We start from the raw sequence: 24019 nt of genomic DNA, 5'->3' as shown, positions 1-24019 counted from the left end.
GGCCTGGTCATGGTTGCAGAGGGTGCGTCGTTGTGCCCCCCGAACCTGGTTGCAGAGGATGCGTCGCTGTGCCCCCGTGCCTGGTCGCAGAGGGTGCGTCGCTGTGCCCCCGGGCCTGGTCATGGTTGCAGAGGGTGCGTCGTTGTGCCCCCGAGCCTGGTTGCAGAGGGTTCGTCGCTGTGCCCCCGTGCCTGGTCACGGAGGGTACGTCGCTGTGCCCCCGGGCCTGGTCATGGTTGCAGAGGGTGCGCTACTGTGCCCCCGGGCCTGGTCATGTTTGCAGAGGGTGTGTCGCTGTGCCTGGTTGCAGAGGGTACGTCTCTGTGCCCCCAGGCCTGGTCATGTTTGCAGAGGGTGTGTCGCTGTGCCTGGTTGTAGAGGGTGTGTCGCTGTGCCCCCGTGCCTGGTCATGGTTGCAGAGGGTGCATCTCTGTGCCCCTGTGCCTGGTTGCAGAGGGTGCGTCTCTGTGCCCCCGTACCTGGTCATGGTTGCAGAGGGTGTGTCGCTGTGCCTGGTTGCAGAGGGTGCGTCGCTGTGCCCCCGTGCCTGGTTGCAGAGGGTGCGTCACTGTGCCCCTGGGCCTGGTTGCAGAGAGTGTGACGCCTTGCCCCTGTGCCTGGTTGCAGAGGGTGCGTCGCTGTGCCCCTGGGCCTGGTTGCAGAGGGTGTGTCGCTGTGCCCCCGTGCCTGGTCATGGTTGCAGAGGGTGTGTCGCTGTGCCCCCGTACCTGGTCATGGTTGCTGAGGGTGCGTCTCTGTGCCCCCGTACCTGGTCATGGTTGCAGAGGGTGTGTCGCTGTGCCTGGTTGCAGAGGGTGCGTCGCTGTGCCCCCGTGTCTGGTTGCAGAGGGTGCGTCGCTGTGCCCCCGTGCCTGGTTGCAGAGGGTGCGTCGCTGTGCCCCCGTGCCTGGTTGCAGAGGGTGCGTCGCTGTGCCCCCGGGCCTGGTTGCAGAGGGTGCGTCGCTGTGCCCCCGGGCCTGGTTGCAGAGGGTGCGTCGCTGTGCCCCTGGGCCTGGTTGCAGAGGGTGCGTCGCTGTGCCCCTGGGCCTGGTTGCAGAGGGTGCGTCGCTGTGCCCCTGGGCCTGGTTGCAGAGGGTGCGTCGCTGTGCCCCTTCCTGTATTTGCTTTTCTTGACTCAAGCAGCTTTACAAACCGATCACATCAACAATAATAACACATAATGCCACCTTCATGGCAGCTGCAGACCGAGCTGTTCCCGGACCACCGGACATACTGACGGGTATTATAGAAGCCCCCTGGAGAGGGGTTAGTCTGACATGCTCTGTGCGTACCTGCTTATCTAGGCCCGGCAGCAGTGTGAACATGCAGGTAATGGCTGAGGCTGGTATAGAGGGGCTGCTGCTTTACCATGGGGGGTTACTGACATCTAGTGACGAGATAATAAACCTGTCCCTGGGGGTTGTTCTAATGGGGAGGGGGACGTTATCCATGAAGCTTTATCACACAGATCACTCAGAGGCTGCAAAACAAAAACTCCACATTTTATTTGGTTCCCCTGCGGCCCTGACCGGGCACACGAGTCCTCCAGGTGGGGGCGTCTCCTGATCCTCGGGGCTCTTAACCACTGCTCCAGGTGGAATGTGTTGTAGGTGGCGGCGGACCATGATCTGGGGCTTGTTTCTGCACATAGAGGGGTGCTGGACGCAGGAGGGGGGAGGACGAAAGACGCTGCTCTGCAATTAGCCCTCCAAATCTCTTCCTGCGAGCGAGGGTTAAAAATAGCGTAACGCTCTGCGTCCAGCGCAGGAAATATATATATATACATATAGATACAGTATATACACCCGCTATACATATATGTATATATACACAGTGCGCAGCAGCATCCTCTGCAGGAGGAGGAACAGACGGCTGCGGGGACCTGGAAAATCAAGAGAAAGGAGAAGTAAGTGACCCCCCCATCATCTGCAGAGTATCCATAAAATACCGCAATGTGGTTCACGGAGTCTGTGCAGAGCGTCACACACTGTACGTCATTACAGTAATGTCATGTGCAGAGCATCTCACCTTCAGTGTATGAGAAGTTCTTCAGCAGAGTGGGCTCCGGTCTCCTCTATGGGGGCTGAGAAGGAAAAAGAGCAAAACATGAGAGCACAGCATCTGATATCATAAAAAAGGATCCTGGATCTTCTCAGCTCCACAATTATCATGTTGTGTCTAATATCAAAATTCAGCACTGAAAAAATACTAAGAACTTCATTCTCCTGACACAAAGCTCCAAACCATCTGCATAGAAAATCTATTACACAATAATCTGTCTACAGTTACCACTAGGGGGAGCTCCCTGTATACAGAGATACATGATAAGATAATGCCTGCATCCACCACTAGGGGGAACTCCCTGTATACAGAGATACATGATAAGATCCTGTCTGCAGCCACCACTAGGGGGAGCTCCCTGTAAACAGAGATACATGATAACATCCTGTCTACAGCCACCACTAGGGGGAGCACCCTATATACAGAGATACATGATAACATCCTGGCTGCAGTCACCACTAGGGGGAGCTCCCTGTATACAGAGATACATGATAAGATCCTGTCTGCATCCACCACTAGGGGGAGCTCCCTGTATACAGAGATACATGATAACATCCTGTCTACAGCCACCACTAGGGGGAGCACCCTGTATACAGAGATACATGATAAGATCCTGGCTGCAGTCACCACTAGGGGGAGCTCCCTGTATACAGAGATACATGATAAGATCCTGTCTGCATCCACCACTAGGGGGAGCTCCCGGTATACAGAGATACATGATAAGATCCTGTCTGCAGCCACCACTAGGGGGAGCTCCCTGTATACAGAGATACATGATAACATCCTGTCTACAGCCACCACTAGGGGGAGCACCCTGTATACAGAGATACATGATAGGATCCTGTCTGCAGTCACCACTAGGGGGAGCTCCCTGTATACAGAGATACATGATAAGATTCTGTCTGCAGCCACCACTAGGGGGAGCACCCTGTATACAGAGATACATGATAGAATCCTTTCTGCAGTCACCACTAGGAGGCGCTCCCTGTATACAGAGATACATGATAAGATCCTGTCTGCAGTCACCACTAGGGGGAGCTCCCTGTATACAGAGATACATAAGATCCTGTCTGCAGCCACCACTAGGGGTAGCTCCCTGTATACAGAGATACATGATAGGATCCTGTCTGCAGTCACCACTAGGGGGAGCTCCCTGTATACAGAGATACAAGATAAGATCCAGTCTGCAGCCACCACTAGGGGAAGCTCCCTGTATACAGAGATACATTATAGGATCCTGTCTGCAGCCACCACTAGGGGGAGCTCCCTGTATACAGAGATACATTACAGGATCCTGTCTGTAGCCAACACTAGGGGGAGCTCCCTGTATACAGAGATACATGATAAGATCCTGTCTGCAGCCACCACTAGAGGGAGCTCCATGTATACAGAGATACATGATAAGATCCTGTCTGCAGCCACCGCTAGGGGGACCTCCCTGTATACAGAGATACATGATAAGATCCTGTCTGCAGCCACCACTAGGGTTAGCTCCCTGCATACAGAGATACATGATAAGATTCTGTCTGCAGCCACCACTAGGGGGAGCACCCTGTATACAGAGATACATTATAGGATCCTGTCTGCAGCCACCACTAGGGGGAGCTCCCTGTATACAGAGATGCATTACAGGATCCTGTCTGCAGCCACCACTAGGGGGAGCTCCCTGTATACAGAGATACATGATAAGATCCTGTCTGCAGCCACCACTAGGGGGAGCTCCCTGTATACAGAGATACATGATAAGATCCTGTCTGCAGCCACCACTAGAGGGAGCTCCATGTATACAGAGATACATGATAAGATCCTGTCTGCAGCCACCACTAGGGGGACCTCCCTGTATACAGAGATACATGATAAGATCCTGTCTGCAGCCACCACTAGGGGAAGCTCCCTGTACACAGAGATACATGATAAGATTCTGTCTGCAGCCACCACTAGGGGGAGCTCCCTGTATACAGAGATACATGATAAGATCCTGTTTGAAGCCACCTCTAGGGGGAGCTCCCTGTACGCAGAGATACATGATAAGATCCTGTCTGCAGCCACCACTAGAGGGAGCTCCATGTACACAGAGCTACATGATAAGATCCTGTCTGCAGCCACCACTAGGGGGACCTCCCTGTAAACAGAGATACATGATAAGATCCTGTCTGCAGCCACCACTAGGGGAAGCTCCCTGTATACAGAGATACATGATAAGATTCTGTCTGCAGCCACCACTAGGGGGAGCACCCTGTATACAGAGATACATTATAGGATCCTGTCAGCAGTCACCACTAGGGGGCGCTCGCTGTATACAGAGAGACATTATAAGATCCTGTCTGCAGTCACCACTAGGGGGAGCTCCCTGTATACAGAGATACATGATAAGATCCTGTCTGCAGTCACCACTAGGGGGAGCTCCCTGTATACAAAGATACATGATAACATCCTGTCTGCAGTCACAAATAAGGGGAGATCCCTGTATACTGAGATACATGATAAGATCCTGTCTACAGCCACCACTAGGGGGAGCTCCCTGTATACATCGATACATGATAAGATCCTGTCTGCAGCCACCACTAGGGGGAGCTCCCTATATACAGAGATACATGATAGGATCCTGTCTGCAGCCACCACTAGGGGGAGCTCCCTATATACAGAGATACATGATAGGATCCTGTATACAGAGATACATAATAAGATCCTGTCTGCAGTCACCACTAGGGGGAGCTCCCTGTATACAGAGATACATGATAAGATCCTGTCTGTAGTCACCACTAGGGGGAGCTCCCGGTATACAGAGATACATGATAAGATCCTGTCTGCAGCCACCACTGGGGGGAGCTCCCTGTATACAGAGATACATGATAAGATCCTGTCTGCAGCCACCACTAGGGGAAGCTCCCTGTATACAGAGATACATGATAAGATCCTGCCTGCAGTCACCACTAGGGGGAGCTCCCTGTATACAGAGATACATGATAAGATCTTGTCTGCAGCCACCACTAGGGGGAGCTCCCTGTATACAGAGATACATGATAAGATCCTGTCTGCAGTCACCACTAGGGGGAGCTCCCTGTATACAGAGATACCTGATAAGATCCTGTCTGCAGCCACCACTAGAGGGAATTCCCTGTACACAGAAATACATGATAGGATCCTTTCTGCAGCCACCACTAGGGGGAGATCCATGTACACAGAGACACAAGATAGGATCCTGTCTGCAGCCACCACTAGGGGGCGCTCCCTGTATACAGAGATACATGATAAGATCCTGTCTGCAGTCACCACTGGGGGGAGCTTCCTTTATACAGAGTTACATGATAAAATCCTGTCGGCAGCCACCACTAGGGGCAGCTCCCTGTATACAGAGATACAAGATAAGATCCTGTCTGCAGTCACCACTAGGGGGAGTTCAATATATACAGAGATACATGATAAGATCCTGCCTGCAGCCACCACTAAGGGGAGCTCAATGTATACAGAGATACATGATAAGATCCTGTCTGCAGCCACCACTAGGGGGAGCTCCCTGTATACAGAGATACATGATAAGATCCTGTCTACAGCCACCACTAGGGGGAGCTCCCTGTATACAGAGATACATGATAAGATCCTGTCAGCAGCCACCACTAGGGGGAGCTCCCTATATACAGAGATGCATGATAAGATCCTGTCTGCAGTCACCACTAGGGGGACCTCCCTGTATACAGAGATACATAATAAGATGCTGTCTGCAGCCAGGGAGCTCCCCCTAGTGGTGGCTGCAGATGGGATCTTATCATGTATCTCTGTTTACAGGGAGCTCCCCCTAGTGGTGGCTGCAGACAGGATCTTATGTATCTCTGTATATAGGGAGCTCCCCCTAGCGGTGGCTACAGACAGGATCTTATCATGTATCTCTGTATACAGGAAGCTCACCCTAGTGGTGACTGCAGACAGGATCTTATCATGTATCTCTGTATACAGGGAGATCCCCCTAGTGGTGGCTGCTGACAGGATCTTATCATGTATCTCTCTATACAGGGAGCTTCCCCTAGTGGTGGCCGCAGACAGGATCTTATCATGTATCTCTCTATACAGAAAGCTCCCCCTAGTGGTGGCTGCAGACAGGATCTTATCATGTATTTCTGTATACAAGGAGCTCCCCCTAGTGGTGACCGCAGACAGGATCTTATCATGTATCTCTGTTTACAGGGAGCTCCCCCTAGTGGTGGCCGCAGACAGAATCTTATCATGTATCTCTGTATACAGGGAGCTCCTCCTGGTGGTGGCTGCAGACAGGATCTTATCATGTAGCTCTGTATACAGGGAGCTCCCCATAGTGGTGACTGCAGACAGGATCTTTTCATGTATCTCTGTAAACAGGGAGCTCCCCCTAGTGGTGACTGCAGACAGGATCTTTTCATGTATCTCTGTATACAGGGAGCTCCCCCTAGTGGTGACTGCATACAGGATCTTATCATGTATCTCTGTATACAGGGAGCTCCACCTAGTGGTATCTGCAGACAGGATCTTATCATGTATCTCTTTATACAGGGAACTCCGCCAAGTGGTGGCTGCAGACAGGATCTTATCATGTATCTCTGTATACAGGGAGCTCCCCCCAGTGGTGGCTGCAGACAGGATCTTATCATGTATCTCTGTATACAGGGAGCTCCATCTAGTGGTATCTGCAGACAGGACCTTATCATGTATCTCTGTATACAGGGAGCTCCCCCTAGTGGTGGCTGCAGACAGGATCTTATCATGTCTCTCTGTATACAGGGAGCTCCACCTAGTGGTGGCTGCAGACAGGATCTTATCATGTATCTCTTTATACAGGGAACTCCCCCTAGTGGTGGCTGCAGAAAGGATCTTATCATGTATCTCTGTATACAGGGAGCTCCCCCTAGTGGTGGCTGCAGACAGGATCTTATCATGTATCTCTGTATACAGGGAGCTCCCCCTAGTGGTGGCTGCAGACAGGATCAGGAGGAGACACAGATTAGATATTAGAAAAAACTTTTTGACAGTTAGAGTGATCAATGAGTGGAACAGGCTGCCACGAGAAGTGGTGAGTTCTCCTTCAATGGAAGTCTTCAAACAGAGGCTGGACAGACATCTAACTGGGATGATTTAGCGAATCCTGCTTTGAGCAGGGGGTTGGACCAGATGGCCCAGGAGGTCCCTTCCAACTCTACGATTCTATGATTCTATGATTCTATGTCTATATACAGGGAGCTCCAGCTAGTGGTATCTGCAGACAAAATCTTATCATGTATCTCTTTATACAGGGAGCTACCCCTAGTGGTGGCTGCAGACAGGATCTTATCATGTAGCTCTGTATACAGGGAGCTCCCCCTAGTGGTGACTGCAGACAGGATCTTATCATGTATCTCTGTATACATGGAGCTCCCCCTAGTGGTGGCTGCAGACAGGATCTTATCATGTATCTGTTTACAGGGAGCTCCCCCTAGTGGTGGCTGCAGACAGGATCTTATCATGTATCTCTGTATACAGGGAGCTCCCCCTAGTGGTGACTGCAGACAGGATCTTATCATGAATGTCTGTATACAGGGAGCTCCCCCTAGTGGTGACTGCAGACAGGATCTTATCATGTATCTCTGTATACAGGGAGCTCCCCCTAGTGGTGGCTGCAGACAGGTTCTTATCATGTATCTCTGTTTACAGCGAGCTCCCCCTAGTTGTGGCAGCAGACAGGATCTTATCATGTATTTCTGTATACAGGGAGCTCCCCCTGGTGGCTGCAGGAGGTTTGGCGCTCTGTGTGATATATCATGAAACAGATCAGTGCAGATTGCTGGATCTTTCCATAGTGAAGCTTCGCAGGGATATTACACCTCTGTTCCATGTATCTAGGATTATTATGTGTGATATTTTCACCTAACTTGAGAATTCTGACTTTCTGATACTCACTGGTGAATTTCTTTTTCGGCCGACATCGCACCAGGTAAATAGCAAGACCGAGAACCAGGGTAACGAAAAAGACCGAGACGGCGGTGACACTAATAACCATCAGCCACGGGAAATCCAACTTATCGGAGTCTTCACCTGATGGAAATGATATAAATATATCAGCTGTATCTCAGGATCACGGTCAGCGCTCTCGCGTATCTCAGCCATCTCAGTATCATGGCAAGCGCTCTCGCAATATCTCAGCCATCTCTCAGTATCACAGTCAGCGCTCTCGCGTATCTCAGCCGTCTTAGTATCACAGTCAGCGCTCTCGCGTATCTCAGACATCTCTCAGTATCACGGTCAGCGCTCTCGTGTATCTCAGTCATCTCCCAGTATCACGGTCAGCGCTCTCGCGTATCTCAGCCATCACCCAGTATCACGGTCAGCGCTCTCGCGTATCTCAGCCATCTCTCAGTAGCACGGTCAGCGCTCTCGCGTATCTCAGCCGTCTTAGTATCACAGTCAGCGCTGTCGCGTATCTCAGCCGTCTTAGTATCACAGTCAGCGCTCTTGCGTATCTCAGTCATCTCTCAGTATCACGGTCAGCGCTCTCGTGTATCTCAGCCGTCTTAGTATCACAGTCAGCGCTCTCGCGTATCTCAGCCGTCTTAGTATCACAGTCAGCGCTCTCGCGTATCTCATTCATCTCTCAGTATCACGGTCAGCGCTCTCGTGTATCTCAGCCGTCTTAGTATCACAGTCAGCGCTCTCGCGTATCTCAGCCATCTCTCAGTATCACGGTCAGCGCTCTCGCGTATCTCAGCCGTCTTAGTATCACAGTCAGCGCTCTCGCGTACCTCAGCCATCTCTCAGTATCACGGTCAGCGCTCTCGTGTATCTCAGTCATCTCCCAGTATCACGGTCAGCGCTCTCGCGTATCTCAGCCATCTCCCAGTATCACGGTCAGCGCTCTCGCGTATCTCAGCCATCTCTCAGTAGCACGGTCAGCGCTCTCGCGTATCTCAGCCATCTTAGTATCACAGTCAGCGCTCTCGCGTATCTCAGCCGTCTTAGTATCACAGTCAGCGCTCTTGCGTATCTCAGTCATCTCTCAGTATCACGGTCAGCGCTCTCGTGTATCTCAGCCGTCTTAGTATCACAGTCAGCGCTCTCGCGTATCTCAGCCGTCTTAGTATCACAGTCAGCGCTCTCGTGTATCTCAGTCATCTCTCAGTATCACGGTCAGCGAACTCTTGTATCTCAGCCGTCTTAGTATCACAGTCAGCGCTCTCGCGTATCTCAGCCATCTCTCAGTATCACGGTCAGCGCTCTCGCGTATCTCAGCCGTCTCAGTATCACGGTCAGCGCTCTCGTGTATCTCAGTCATCTCCCAGTATCACAGTCAGCGCTCTCGCGTATCTCAGTCATCTCTCAGTATCACGGTCAGCGCTCTCGCGTATCTCAGCCATCTCCCAGTGTCACAGTCAGCGCTCTCGCGTATCTCAGCCATCTCTCAGTATCACGGTCAGCGCTCTCGCGTATCTCAGCCGTCTCAGTATCACGGTCAGCGCTCTCGTGTATCTCAGTCATCTCCCAGTATCACAGTCAGCGCTCTCGCGTATCTCAGTCATCTCCCAGTATCACAGTCAGCGCTCTCGCGTATCTCAGCCATCTCTCATTATCACGGTCAGCGCTCTCGCGTATCTCAGCCATCTCTCAGTATCACGGTCAGCGCTCTCGCATATCTCAGCCATCTCTCAGTATCACGGTCAGCGCTCTCGCGTATCTCAGCCGTCTCAGTATCACGGTCAGCGCTCTCGCGTATCTCAGCCATCTCTCAGTATTACAGTCAGCGCTCTCGCGTATCTCAGCCGTCTCTCAGTATCACGGTTAGCGCTCTCGCGTATCTCAGCCATCTCTCAGTATCACGGTCAGCGCTCTCGCGTATCTCAGCCATCTCTCAGTATCACGGTCAGCGCTCTCGCGTATCTCAGCCGTCTCAGTATCACGGTGAGCGCTCTCGCGTATCTCAGCCATCTCTCAGTATCACAGTCAGCGCTCTCGCGTATCTCAGCCTTCTCAGTATCACAGTCAGCGCTCTCGCGTATCTCAGTTATCTCCCAGTATCACGGTCAGCACTCTCGCGTATCTCAGCCGTCTCAGTATCACAGTCAGCGCTCTCGCGTATCTCAGCCATCTCTCAGTAGCACGGTCAGCGCTCTCGCGTATCTCAGCCGTCTTAGTATCACAGTCAGCGCTCTCGCGTATCTCAGCCGTCTTAGTATCACAGTCAGCGCTCTCGCGTATCTCAGTCATCTCTCAGTATCACGGTCAGCGCTCTCGCGTATCTCAGCCGTCTCAGTATCACGGTCAGCGCTCTCGTGTATCTCAGTCATCTCCCAGTATCACAGTCAGCGCTCTCGCGTATCTCAGTTATCTCCCAGTATCACGGTCAGCGCTCTCGCGTATCTCAGCCGTCTCAGTATCACAGTCAGCGCTCTCGCGTATCTCAGCCATCTCTCAGTATCACGGTCAGCGCTCTCGCGTATCTCAGTCATCTCCCAGTATCACAGTCAGCGCTCTCGCGTATCTCAGTCATCTCCCAGTATCACGGTCAGCGCTCTCGCGTATCTCAGCCGTCTCAGTATCACAGTCAGCGCTCTCGCGTATCTCAGCCATCTCTCAGTATCACGGTCAGCGCTCTCGCGTATCTTAGTCATCTCCCAGTATCACAGTCAGCGCTCTCGCGTATCTCAGTCATCTCCCAGTATCACGGTCAGCGCTCTCGCGTATCTCAGCCGTCTCAGTATCACATTCAGCGCTCTCGCGTATCTCAGCCATCTCTCAGTATCACGGTCAGCGCTCTCGCGTATCTCAGCCGTCTCAGCATCACGGTCAGCGCTCTCGTGTATCTCAGCCGTCTCAGTATCACAGTCAGCGCTCTCGCGTATCTCAGCCATCTCTCAGTATCACGGTCAGCGCTCTCGCGTATCTCAGCCATCTCTCAGTATCACGGTCAGCGCTCTCGCGTATCTCAGCCATCTCTCAGTATCACGGTCAGTGCTCTTGCGTATCTCAGCCGTCTCAGTATCACAGTCAGCGCTCTCGCGTATCTCAGCCATCCCTCAGTATCACGGTCAGCGCTCTCGCGTATCTCAGCCGTCTCAGTATCACAGTCAGCGCTCTCGCGTATCTCAGTCATCTCCCAGTATCACGGTCAGCGCTCTCGCGTATCTCAGCCATCTCAGTATCACAGTCAGCGCTCTTGCGTATCTCAGCCATCTCTCAGTATCACGGTCAGCGTTCTTGCGTATCTCAGCCGTCTTAGTATCACAGTCAGCGCTCTCGCGTATCTCAGCCATCTCTCAGTATCACGGTCAGCGCTCTCGCGTATCTCAGTCATCTCCCAGTATCACGGTCAGCGCTCTCGCGTATCTCAGTCATCTCCCAGTATCACGGTCAGCGCTCTCGCGTATCTCAGCCGTCTCAGTATCACAGTCAGTGCTCTTGCGTATCTCAGCCGTCTCAGTATCACAGTCAGCGCTCTCGTGTATCTCAGCCATCTCTCAGTATCACAGTCAGCGCTCTCGCGTATCTCAGCCGTCTCTCAGTATCACGGTCAGCGCTCTCGCGTATCTCAGCCATCTCTCAGTATCACAGTCAGCGCTCTCGCGTATCTCAGTCATCTCCCAGTATCACGGTCAGCGCTCTCGCGTATCTCAGCCATCTCTCAGTATCACGGTCAGCGCTCTTGCGTATCTCAGCTGTCTCAGTATCACAGTCAGCGCTCTCGCGTATCTCAGCCATCTCTCAGTATCACGGTCAGCGCTCTTGCGTATCTCAGCCGTCTCAGTATCACAGTCAGCGCTCTCGTGTATCTCAGTCATCTCCCAGTATCACGGTCAGCGCTCTCGCGTATCTCAGCCATCTCTCAGTATCACGGTCATCGCTCTCGCGTATCTCAGCCGTCTCAGTATCACAGTCAGCGCTCTCGCGTATCTCAGCCGTCTCAGTATCACAGTCAGCTCTCTCAGGTATCTCAGTCATCTCCCAGTATCACGGTCAGCGCTCTCGCGTATCTCAGCCATCTCTCAGTATCACGGTCAGCGCTCTCGCGTATCTCAGCCGTCTCAGTATCACAGTCAGCGCTCTCGCGCATCTCAGTCATCTCCCAGTATCACGGTCAGCGCTCTCGCGTATCTCAGCCATCTCTCAGTATCACGGTCAGCGCTCTCGCGTATCTCAGCCGTCTCAGTATCACAGTCAGCGCTCTCGCGTATCTCAGCCATCTCTCAGTATCACGGTCAGCGCTCTTGCGTATCTCAGCCGTCTTAGTATCACAGTCTGCGCTCTTGCGTATCTCAGCCGTCTCAGTATCACAGTCAGCGCTCTCGCGTATCTCAGCCATCTCTCAGTATCACGGTCAGCGCTCTCGCGTATCTCAGCCGTCTCAGTATCACAGTCAGCGCTCTCGCTTATCTCAGTCATCTCCCAGTATCACGGTCAGCGCTCTCGCGTATCTCAGCCATCTCTCAGTATCACGGTCAGCGCTCTCGCGTATCTCAGCCGTCTCAGTATCACAGTCAGCGCTCTCGCGTATCTCAGCCATCTCTCAGTATCACGGTCAGCGCTCTTGCGTTTCTCAGCCGTCTTAGTATCACAGTCAGCGCTCTCGCATATCTCAGTCATCTCCCAGTATCACGGTCAGCGCTCTCGCGTATCTCAGCCATTTCTCAGTATCACGGTCAGCGCTCTCGCGTATCTCAGCCGTCTCAGTATCACGGTCAGCGCTCTTGCGTATCTCAGCCGTCTCAGTATCACAGTCAGCGCTCTCGCGTATCTCAGTCATCTCCCTGTATCACGGTCAGCGCTCTCGCGTATCTCAGCCGTCTCAGTATCACAGTCAGCGCTCTCGCGTATCTCAGCCATCTCTCAGTATCACGGTCAGCGCTCTCGCGTATCTCAGTCATCTCCCAGTATCACAGTCAGCGCTCTCGCGTATCTCAGTCATCTCCCAGTATCACGGTCAGCGCTCTCGCGTATCTCAGCCGTCTCAGTATCACAGTCAGCGCTCTCGCGTATCTCAGCCATCTCTCAGTATCACGGTCAGCGCTCTCGCGTATCTCAGTCATCTCCCAGTATCACGGTCAGCGCTCTCGCGTATCTCAGCCGTCTCAGTATCACGGTCAGCGCTCTCGTGTATCTCAGCTGTCTCAGTATCACAGTCAGCGCTCTCGCGTATCTCAGCCATCTCTCAGTATCACGGTCAACGCTCTCGCGTATCTCAGCCATCTCAGTATCACGGTCAGCGCTCTCGCGTATCTCAGCCATCTCTCAGTATCACGGTCAGCGCTCTTGCGTATCTCAGCCGTCTCAGTATCACAGTCAGCGCTCTCGCGTATCTCAGCCATCCCTCAGTATCACGGTCAGCGCTCTCGCGTATCTCAGCCATCTCAGTATCACTGTCAGCGCTCTCGCGTATCTCAGTCATCTCCCAGTATCACGGTCAGCGCTCTCGCGTATCTCAGCCATCTCTCAGTATCACGGTCAGCGCTCTCGCGTATCTCAGCCGTCTCAGTATCACAGTCAGCGCTCTCGCGTATCTCAGCCATCTCTCAGTATCACGGTCAGCGCTCTTGCGTATCTCAGCCGTCTTAGTATCACAGTCAGCGCTCTCGCGTATCTCAGCCATCTCTCAGTATCACGGTCAGCGCTCTCGCGTATCTCAGTCATCTCACAGTATCACGGTCAGCGCTCTCGCGTATCTCAGTCCTCTCCCAGTATCATGGTCAGCGCTCTCGCGTATCTCAGCCATCTCTCAGTATCACGGTCAGCGCTCTTGCGTATCTTAGCCGTCTCAGTATCACAGTCAGCGCTCTCGCGTATCTCAGTCATCTCTCAGTATCACAGTCAGCGCTCTCGCGTATCTCAGCCATCTCTCAGTATCACGGTCAGCGCTCTCGCGTATCTCAGCCATCTCTCAGTATCACAGTCAGCGCTCTCGCGTATCTCAGCCATCTCTCAGTATCACGGTCAGCGCTCTTGCGTATCTCAGCCGTCTCAGTATCACAGTCAGCGCTCTCGCGTATCTCAACCATCTCTCAGTATCACGGTCAGCGCTCTCGCGTATCTCAGCCGTCTCAGTATCACAGTCAGCGCTCTCGCGTATCTCAGTCATCTCCCAGTATCACGGTCAGCGCTCTCGCGTATCTCAGCCATCTCTCAGTATCATGGTCAGCGCTCTCGCGTATCTCAGCCGTCTCAGTATCACAGTCAGCGCTCTCGCGTATCTCAGCCATCCCTCAGTATCACGGTCAGCGCTCTCGCGTATCTCAGCCGTCTCAGTATCACAGTCAGCGCTCTCGCGTATCTCAGTCATCTCCCAGTATCACGGTCAGCGCTCTCGCGTATCTCAGCCATCTCTCAGTATCATGGTCAGCGCTCTCGCGTATCTCAGCCGTCTCAGTATCACAGTCAGCGCTCTCGCGTATCTCAGCCATCTCTCAGTATCACAGTCAGCGCTCTTGCGTATCTCAGCCGTCTCAGTATCACGGTCAGCGCTCTCACGTACCTCAGTCATCTCCCAGTATCACGGTCAGCGCTCTCGTGTATCTCAGCCATCTCTCAGTATCACGGTCAGCGCTCTCGTGTATCTCAGCCGTCTCAGTATCACGGTCAGCGCTCTCACGTACCTCAGTCATCTCCCAGTATCACGGTCAGCGCTCTCGTGTATCTCAGCCATCTCTCAGTATCACGGTCAGCGCTCTCGCGTATCTCAGCCATCTCTCAGTATCATGGTCAGCGCTCTCGCGTATCTCAGCCGTCTCAGTATCACAGTCAGCGCTCTCGCGTATCTCAGCCATCTCTCAGTATCACGGTCAGCGCTCTCGTGTATCTCAGCCATCTCTCAGTATCACAGTCAGCGCTCTCGCGTATCTCAGCAGTCTCAGTATCACGGTCAGCGCTCTCACGTACCTCAGTCATCTCCCAGTATCACGGTCAGCGCTCTCGTGTATCTCAGCCATCTCTCAGTATCACGGTCAGCGCTCTCGCGTATCTCAGCCATCTCTCAGTATCACGGTCAGCGCTCTTGCGTATCTCAGCCGTCTCAGTATCACAGTCAGCGCTCTCGCGTATCTCAACCATCTCTCAGTATCACGGTCAGCGCTCTCGCGTATCTCAGCCGTCTCAGTATCACAGTCAGCGCTCTCGCGTATCTCAGTCATCTCCCAGTATCACGGTCAGCGCTCTCGCGTATCTCAGCCATCTCTCAGTATCATGGTCAGCGCTCTCGCGTATCTCAGCCGTCTCAGTATCACAGTCAGCGCTCTCGCGTATCTCAGCCATCCCTCAGTATCACGGTCAGCGCTCTCGCGTATCTCAGCCGTCTCAGTATCACAGTCAGCGCTCTCGCGTATCTCAGTCATCTCCCAGTATCACGGTCAGCGCTCTCGCGTATCTCAGCCATCTCTCAGTATCATGGTCAGCGCTCTCGCGTATCTCAGCCGTCTCAGTATCACAGTCAGCGCTCTCGCGTATCTCAGCCATCTCTCAGTATCACAGTCAGCGCTCTTGCGTATCTCAGCCGTCTCAGTATCACGGTCAGCGCTCTCACGTACCTCAGTCATCTCCCAGTATCACGGTCAGCGCTCTCGTGTATCTCAGCCATCTCTCAGTATCACGGTCAGCGCTCTCGTGTATCTCAGCCGTCTCAGTATCACGGTCAGCGCTCTCACGTACCTCAGTCATCTCCCAGTATCACGGTCAGCGCTCTCGTGTATCTCAGCCATCTCTCAGTATCACGGTCAGCGCTCTCGCGTATCTCAGCCATCTCTCAGTATCATGGTCAGCGCTCTCGCGTATCTCAGCCGTCTCAGTATCACAGTCAGCGCTCTCGCGTATCTCAGCCATCTCTCAGTATCACGGTCAGCGCTCTCGTGTATCTCAGCCATCTCTCAGTATCACAGTCAGCGCTCTCGCGTATCTCAGCAGTCTCAGTATCACGGTCAGCGCTCTCACGTACCTCAGTCATCTCCCAGTATCACGGTCAGCGCTCTCGTGTATCTCAGCCATCTCTCAGTATCACGGTCAGCGCTCTCGTGTATCTCAGCCGTCTCAGTATCACGGTCAGCGCTCTCGTGTATCTCAGCCGGTACTCACATTTCTGGCAGAAGTCGTCCTTGCTGGACGTGTCGCAGATTTTGCAGTCTTTGCATTTTCCGAGGTCGCTGCTCCACTGCATCCCGGGGGCACAGCCGGACCCTGGAGAGAGAGAGCGGAGACATCAGCAGTGCCCGACACCGAACACGGGGGAGAGATGGGGCCCAAAGTTCAGGGGCCACGCAGCCATAGGAGCTGTTGTATCATAAACACTGTGCGATGCTCTGCAGCCTCTGTGTATATGTGATGATGTCCCGGCGGTTGCTGTAATAGTAGCCGGGTGATATATATAGCCGTCCGGAGCCGGTGCTGATCTCATGGTCACGTGGACCCGGTCTCAGTCTGTACACAGATATAATGGAGGAGTCTATACAGGAGCAGCTCACAACATCCGAATATCATCAGAAAGTGAATCTCCTATATTCTATAGAGTCATTACACACAAAGTGACAGGGCCGGCTCCAGGTTCTTGAGGGCCCCGGGCGAAAGAGTCTCAGTGGGCACCCCTTTAACACATACCACGATTCATGCCATGTGGCATCCGTGGTGCCGGCCAAAAACGGACTTGTCTCCATGTGGATCACACAGACATGTGTGTGATCCACACGGACACACTCTCTGTGGCAAAACACGTTCATGTGAAGGAGGCTATTGATTAGTAGAGTACATATGAAAGAAAGATGACAAAGAAAGAACAGAGAGAGAGATAAAGAAAGAAAGAACAGAGAGAGAGAACAGAAAGAAAGAAAGAAAGAAAGAAAAGAGAGAAAGAAAGAACAGAGAAAGAATGAAAGAACAGAGAGAAAGAAAGGAAGAACTTAGAGAGAGAAAAAAGGGGAAAGAAAGGGAAAGAAAGAACAGAGAGAAACAGAAAGAAAGAGGGGAAAGAAAGAAAGAACAGAGAGAGAGTGGACAGAAAAAAAACAGAGAAAAAGAGGGAAAAAGAAAGGGGAAAGAAAGAAAGAAAGAACAGAGAGGTAGAGAGAAAGAAAGAGGGGAAGGAACAGAGAAAGAAAGAACAGAGAGAGAAAGAAAGAAAGAAAGAAGGGAAAGAAAGAAAGAACACACAGAGAGAGAAAGATGGGAAAGAAAGAACAAAGAGAAAGAAAGAACAGAGAGAGAAAGAGAGGAAAGAAAGAATAGAGAGAAAAAGAACAGAGAGGAAAGAAAGAACAGAGCAAAAGAAAGAACAGAGAGAAAGAGAAAAAGGGGAAAGAAAGAACAGAGAGAAAGAAAGAGGGGAAAGAACAGAGAGAGAGAAAGAGAGGAAAGAACTGAGAGAAGGAACAGAAAGAAAGAGAAAAAAAGAACAGAGCGAAAGATAGAGCAGAGAGAAAGAGAAAGAAAGAGGGGAAAGAAGGAAAGAACAGAGAAAGAAAGAGGGTAAAGAAAGAAAGAACAGAGAGAGAAAGAGAAGGGAAAGAAAGAAAGAACAGAGAGAGAAAGAGAAGGGAAAGAAAGAAAGAACAGAGCGAAAGAAAGAGTGGACAGAAAAAAAGAACAGAGAGAGAGAAAAAGAAAGAGGGGGAAAGAAAGAAAGAACAGAGAGAGAAAGAAAGAGCGGACAGAAAAAATGACAGAGACAGAGAAAGAACAGAGAGAAAGAAAGAACAGAACGAAAGAAAGAACAGAGAGAAAGAGAGAGGGGAAATAAAGAACAGAAAGAGAGAAAGAAAGAGGGGAAAGAAAGAACGGAGAGAGAGAAAGACAGGAAAGAACTGAGAGAGAGAGAACAGAGAGAAAGAAAGAGGGGAAAGAAAGAGACAGAAAGAAAAAAAAGAACAGAGCAAAAGAAAGAACAGAGAGAAAGAGAAAGAAAGGGGAAAGAAGGAAAGAACAGAGAGAGAGAGAGAAAGAAAGAAAGAAAGAGGGGAAAGAAAGAAAGAACAGAGAGAGAAAGAGAAGGGAAAGAAAGAAAGAAAGAAAGAAAGAACAGAGAGAAAGAAAGAGTGGACAGAAAAAACGAACAGAGAAAGAAAGAAAAAGAAAGAAAGAGGGGAAAAAAGAACAGAGGGAGAGAGAAAGAAAGAGGGGAAATAAATAAATAAAGAACAGAGAAAGAAAGAACAGAGAGAGAAAGAAAGAGTGGACAGAAAAACAACAGAGAGAAAAAAGAAAGAGGAGAAAGAAGAGAGTGGTAGAGCAAAAGAGGGGAAGGAACAGAGAGAGAAAGAAAGGGTAAAGAAAGAACAGAGAAAGGGAAGAGAAAGAAAGATGGGAAAGAGAGATGGGAAAGAAAGAACAGAGAGAGAGAAAGAACAGAGAGAAAGAAAGAGAACAGAGAGAGACAAAGGCGGAGGTAGCGGTCCTGCTGCTGGGTTGTTGCCCTCCTACGGGCCCTCCACATCTCCTGGTGTCCTGGCTTGTCTCCTTGTAGTGCCTCCAGCCTCTGGACACTACACTGACAGGCACAAGCAAACCTTCTTGCCACAGCTCGCATTGATGTGCCATCCTGGATGAGCTGCACTACCTGAGCCACTTGTGTGGGTTGTAGAGTCCGTCTCATGCTACCACGAGTGTGAAAGCACAACCAACATTCAGAAGTGCCCAAAACATCAGCCAGAAAGCATTGGTACTGAGATGTGGTCTGTGGTCCCCACCTGCAGAACCACTCCTTTATTGAGGGTGTCTTGATAATTGCCAATAATTACCATGTGTTTCTATTCCATTTGCACAACAGCATGTGACATTGATGGTCAATCAGTGTTGCTTCATAAGTGGACAGTTTGATTTCACTGAAGTTTGGTTTACTTGAAGTTATATTCTGTTGTTTGTGTTCCCTTTATTTTTTTGAGCAGTGTATTTTACATGTTTATTTCTGGTAATGTTGATGATTATGGCTTACAGCCAATGAAAACCCAGAAGTCATTATCTCAGGAAATTATAATAATTAACAATAAACCCCTGTAAAGACTCCTAAGTGTTTATAAAGGTCCCTTAGTCTGTTTCAGTAGCTCCACAATCATGGGGAAGACTGCTGACCTGACCGATGTCCAGAAGGCAGTCACTGACACCCTCCACAAGGAGGGGAAGCCACAAAAGGTCATTGGTAAAGAAGCCGGCTGTTCACAGAGCGCTGGATCCAAGAATATTAATGGAAAGTGGAGTGGAAGGAAAAAGTGTGGTAGAAAAAGGTGCACAAGTCACCGGGAAAACCGCAGCCTGGAAAGGATTGTTAGGAAAAGGCCATTCAGTAATGTGGGGGAGATTAACGAGGAGCGGACTGCTGCTGGAGTCATTGCTTCACACCACACACAGACGTCTCCAGGACATGGGCTACAAGTGTCACATTCCTTGTGTCAGCCACTCATGACCAATAGACAACACCAGAAGCGTCTTACCGGGGCCAAGGAGAAGAAGAACCGGACTGTTGTCAGTGGTCCCAGACTCTGGAGGAAGAGTGGAGAGGCCACAATCCAAGCTGCTGGAGGTCTAGTGTGAAGCCTCCCCCATCAGTGATGGTTTGGGGAGCCATGTCATCTGCGGGTGTAGGTCCACTGTGTTCTATCAAGACCAAAGTCAGTGCAGCCGTCTACCAGGACATGTTAGAGCTCTTCATGCTTCCCTCTGCCAACAAGCTTTATGGAGATGGAAATGTCATTCTCCAGCAGGACTTGGCCCCTGTCCACACTGCCAAAAGTACCAATACCTGATGTAAAGACAACAGTATCACTGGGCTTGATTGGCAGCAAACTCGCCTGACCTTAACCCCATAGAGAATCTATGGAGTATTGTCAAGAGGAAGATGAGAGACACCAGACCCAACAATGCAGACGAGCTGAAGGCTGCTATCAAAGCGACCTGGGCTTCCATAACCCCTCAGCAGTGCCACAGGCTGATCGCCTCCATGCCACGCTGCATTGATGCAGTAATTGATGCAGAAGGAGCCCGACCAAGTACTGAGTGCATTTACTGATCATACATTTCAGTAGGACGACATTTCAGATTTTACAATCACTTTTCAGGCTGGTGTTATAAAGTATTCTAATTTCCTGAGATAATGACTTTTGGGTTCTCATTGGCTGTAAGCCATAATCATCAACATTACCAGAAATAAACCCGTGACATAGATCACTCTGGGTGTAATGACTCTATAGAATACAGGAGAGTCACTGTCTGTATTGAAGAACTGAAATAAATTCACTTTTAGCTGATATTCTGTGAGCAGCCCCTGTATGTCTCCTGCATATACCGGGGTCCTGCTCTGCCCCCATCCAGTGTTACAGCCACTGACTCATAGTGAGGAGAACTACAATTGTCAGGACATCCAGGTGAATCTGGCCACAGATTATTGATCAGAACAATGTTCTCTCTGTCCCCAGAGTCAGTACATCAGTGTCACTCGCACCGGTATTATTACTATTCATCACTTACTGCAGGTTATGCTCATTTAGTTTTTTTCTTAGGTTATAAATAAGTGTGCGATCTTGAGGTGACCCCTCCTGTGGCCTCTGCACTCTGGGGGGGTGACCCCTCCTGTGGCCTCTGCACTCTGGGGGGGTGACCCCTCCTGTGACCTCTGCACTCTGGGGGGGTGACCCCTCCTGTGACCTCTGCACTCTGGGGGGGTGACCCCTCCTGTGACCTCTGCACTCTGGGGGGGTGACCCCTCCTGTGACCTCTGCACTCTGGGGGGTGACCCCTCCTGTGACCTCTGCACTCTGGGGGGTGACCCCTCCTGTGATCTCTGCACTCTGGGGGGTGACCCCTCCTGTGACCTCTGCACTCTGGGGGGGTGACCCCTCCTGTGACCTCTGCACTCTGGGGGGTGACCCCTCCTGTGATCTCTGCACTCTGGGGGGTGACCCCTCCTGTGACCTCTGCACTCTGGGGGGGTGACCCCTCCTGTGACCTCTGCACTCTGGGGGGTGACCCCTCCTGTGATCTCTGCACTCTGGGGGGTGACCCCTCCTGTGACCTCTGCACTCTGGGGGGTGACCCCTCCTGTAACCTCTGCACTCTGGGGGGTGACCCCTCCTGTGATCTCTGCACTCTGGGGGGTGACCCCTCCTGTGACCTCTGCACTCTGGGGAGTGACCCCTCCTGTGACCTCTGCACTCTGGGGGGTGACCCCTCCTGTGATCTCTGCACTCTGGGGGGTGACCCCTCCTGTGACCTCTGCACTCTGGGGGGTGACCCCTCCTGTGACCTCTGCACTGGGGGGGTGACCCCTCCTGTGATCTCTGCACTCTGGGGGGTGACCCCTCCTGTGACCTCTGCACTCTGGGGGGTGACCCCCTCCTGTGACCTCCTCACTCTGGGGGGTGACCCCTCCTGTAACCTCCTCACTCTGGGGTGTGACCCCTCCTGTAACCTCTGCACTCTGGGGAGTGACCCCTCCTGTGACCTCTGCACTCTGGGGGGTGACCCCTCCTGTGACCTCTGCACTCTGGGGGGTGACCCCTCCTGTGACCTCTGCACTCTGGGGGGTGACCCCTCCTGTGACCTCTGCTCTCTGGGGGGTGACCCCTCCTGTGACCTCTGCACTCTGGGGGGTGACCCCTCCTGTGACCTCTGCACTCTGGGGGGTGACCCCTCCTGTGACCTCTGCTCTCTGGGGGTGACCCCTCCTGTGACCTCTGCTCTCTGGGGGGTGACCCCTCCTGTGACCTCTGCACTCTGGGGAGTGACCCCTCCTGTGACCTGTGCACTCTGGGGGGTGACCCCTCCTGTGACCTCTGCTCTCTGGGGGGTGACCCCTCCTGTGACCTCTGCTCTCTGGCGGGTGACCCCTCCTGTGACCTCTGCACTCTGGGGGGTGACCCCTCCTGTGACCTCTGCTCTCTGGGGGTGACCCCTCCTGTGACCTCTGCACTCTGGGGGGTGACCCCTCCTGTGACCTCTGCACTCTGGGGGGTGACCCCTCCTGTGACCTCTGCTCTCTGGGGGTGACCCCTCCTGTGACCTCTGCTCTCTGGGGGTGACCCCTCCTGTGACCTCTGCACTCTGGGGGGTGACCCCTCCTGTGACCTCTGCTCTCTGGGGGGTGACCCCTCCTGTGACCTCTGCACTCTGGGGGGGTGACCCCTCCTATGACCTCTGCACTCTGGGGGGTGACCCCTCCTGTGACCTCTGCTCTCTGGGGGGTGAGGGGCGCAGTGTGGCCCCCCAGGGCTCCGGCTCTCACACTCACCGGTGACTCACAGCTGCAGTCAGGACCTGTAGTGGGTGGTGAGTCCAGGAGACCTCACTTGTAGCGGGACCCCAGGACACAATACTGCGGTCACACGCGGAGCTGCACCCCGGAGCCGGCGATTACCGCTGTGTGTGCACGGGGCAGACGAGGAAATAACGGAGCGGATTCCATTACTGCGCTAAACACAACTATAAAAAGCCGGAGATCACGTGACCGGTCAGGAAAGTACAGAGGCGCCTGTGCCTTTAAGAATCTATTAACAGCAACATTCCTTTGGGTATAACATCATACCTTCCCGGCCAATCAGGAAAGACCGGGGGCGGGACTCCCACAGGCATGTGTGTCCATTCATAAAAAAATGCTGCAGATAATCTCTCCCCTGTACTTTCCCCTGCAGCACATCTCACATTCCCTTCACAGGTAAATCAGACAAAGATGATAAAAGAGTTTACATAGGACTGCAGGTGACATCTACTATATTATCTGTACTCAGAGAGTTATCACTGTGTTATCTGTGGTGTTACATAGGACTGCAGGTGACATCTACTCCATTATCTGTACTCAGAGAGTTATCACTGTTATCTGCGGTGTTACATAGGACTGCAGGTGACATCTACTCCATTATCTGTACTCAGAGAGTTATCACTGTGTTATCTGTGGTGTTACATAGGACTGCAGGTGACATCTACTCCATTATCTGTACTCGGAGAGTTATCACTGTTATCTGCGGTGTTACATAGGACTGCAGGTGACATCTACTCCATTATCTGTACTCAGAGAGTTATCACTGTGTTATCTGTGGTGTTACATAGGACTGCAGGTGACATCTACTCCATTATCTGTACTCAGAGAGTTATCACTGTGTTATCTGCGGTGTTACATAGGACTGCAGGTGACATCTACTCCATTATCTGTACTCAGAGACTTATCACTGTTATCTGCGGTGTTACATAGGACTGCAGGTGACATCTACTCCATTATCTGTACTCAGAGACTTATCACTGTTATCTGCGGTGTTACATAGGACTGCAGGTGACATCTACTCCATTATCTGTACTCGGAGAGTTATCACTGTTATCTGCGGTGTTACATAGGACTGCAGGTGACATCTACTCCATTATCTGTACTCGGAGAGTTATCACTGTTATCTGCGGTGTTACATAGGACTGCAGGTGACATCTACTCCATTATCTGTACTCAGAGAGTTATCACTGTGTTATCTGTGGTGTTACATAGGACTGCAGGTGATATCTACTACATTATCAGTACTGAGAGAGTTATCACTGTTATCTGCGGTGTTACATAGGACTGCAGGTGACATCTACTACATTATCTATACTCAGAGAGTTATCACTGTGTTATCTGCGGTGTTACATAGGACTGCTGGTGACATCTACTACATTTTATGTGATGTTACATAGGACTGCATGTGAATTCTCTCTATAATTATGATCAGGTTTCTCCCTTCAGGATATAGAATTACTTTGTACCCCCCTATCTCGACTAGCACCCTGCCCCCAGTTACTATGTGCCCCCCCGCTTGTGTTGCGACATTCTGCCCTTTCCCTCATTATTAGGACACATTACGTCCCTGCGCTTTCCTCGTAGATTGTCAGCCCTGCGGATTCTGACTCTCATCAATAGTCGCAGTCATCATTGTCGCTCCAGACCATGTTGGTGCCATTACCCCCATGGCTCCGCACCTCCTCCTCACCTGTGGATTCTCCATTGCTGATCTTCACCAGAAGCAGAACAAGCAGAGGCTGCAGCGGGAGG

At 51.9% G+C, this 24019-nt stretch overlaps 1 protein-coding gene across 1 annotated transcript in view; it reads right to left on the bottom strand.

Moving 5' to 3' along the window:
* Positions 1-1481: 1481 nt before the first annotated feature.
* The window catches only part of TNFRSF12A (TNF receptor superfamily member 12A), a 46719-nt gene continuing 24181 nt past the window's right edge, over positions 1482-24019 (bottom strand). The window contains exons 2-5 of the mRNA XM_073547429.1: positions 16108-16209; positions 7966-8100; positions 2029-2083; positions 1482-1882 (exon numbers count right to left, since the gene is read on the bottom strand). Of these exons, the coding sequence (XP_073403530.1) occupies positions 2031-2083; positions 7966-8100; positions 16108-16209 (290 nt within the window). The 3' untranslated portion in view covers positions 1482-1882; positions 2029-2030. The remainder of the gene's footprint in view (positions 1883-2028; positions 2084-7965; positions 8101-16107; positions 16210-24019) is intronic.

This window comes from Dendrobates tinctorius, unplaced genomic scaffold (genome assembly GCF_039654945.1).
Source record: "Dendrobates tinctorius isolate UK_male_01 unplaced genomic scaffold, ASM3965494v1 ptg000152l, whole genome shotgun sequence".
Classification (NCBI taxonomy): domain Eukaryota; kingdom Metazoa; phylum Chordata; class Amphibia; order Anura; family Dendrobatidae; genus Dendrobates; species Dendrobates tinctorius.
The sequence above is the reverse complement of the archived record's forward strand: the minus strand, read 5'-3'. Positions and strand labels throughout refer to the sequence as shown.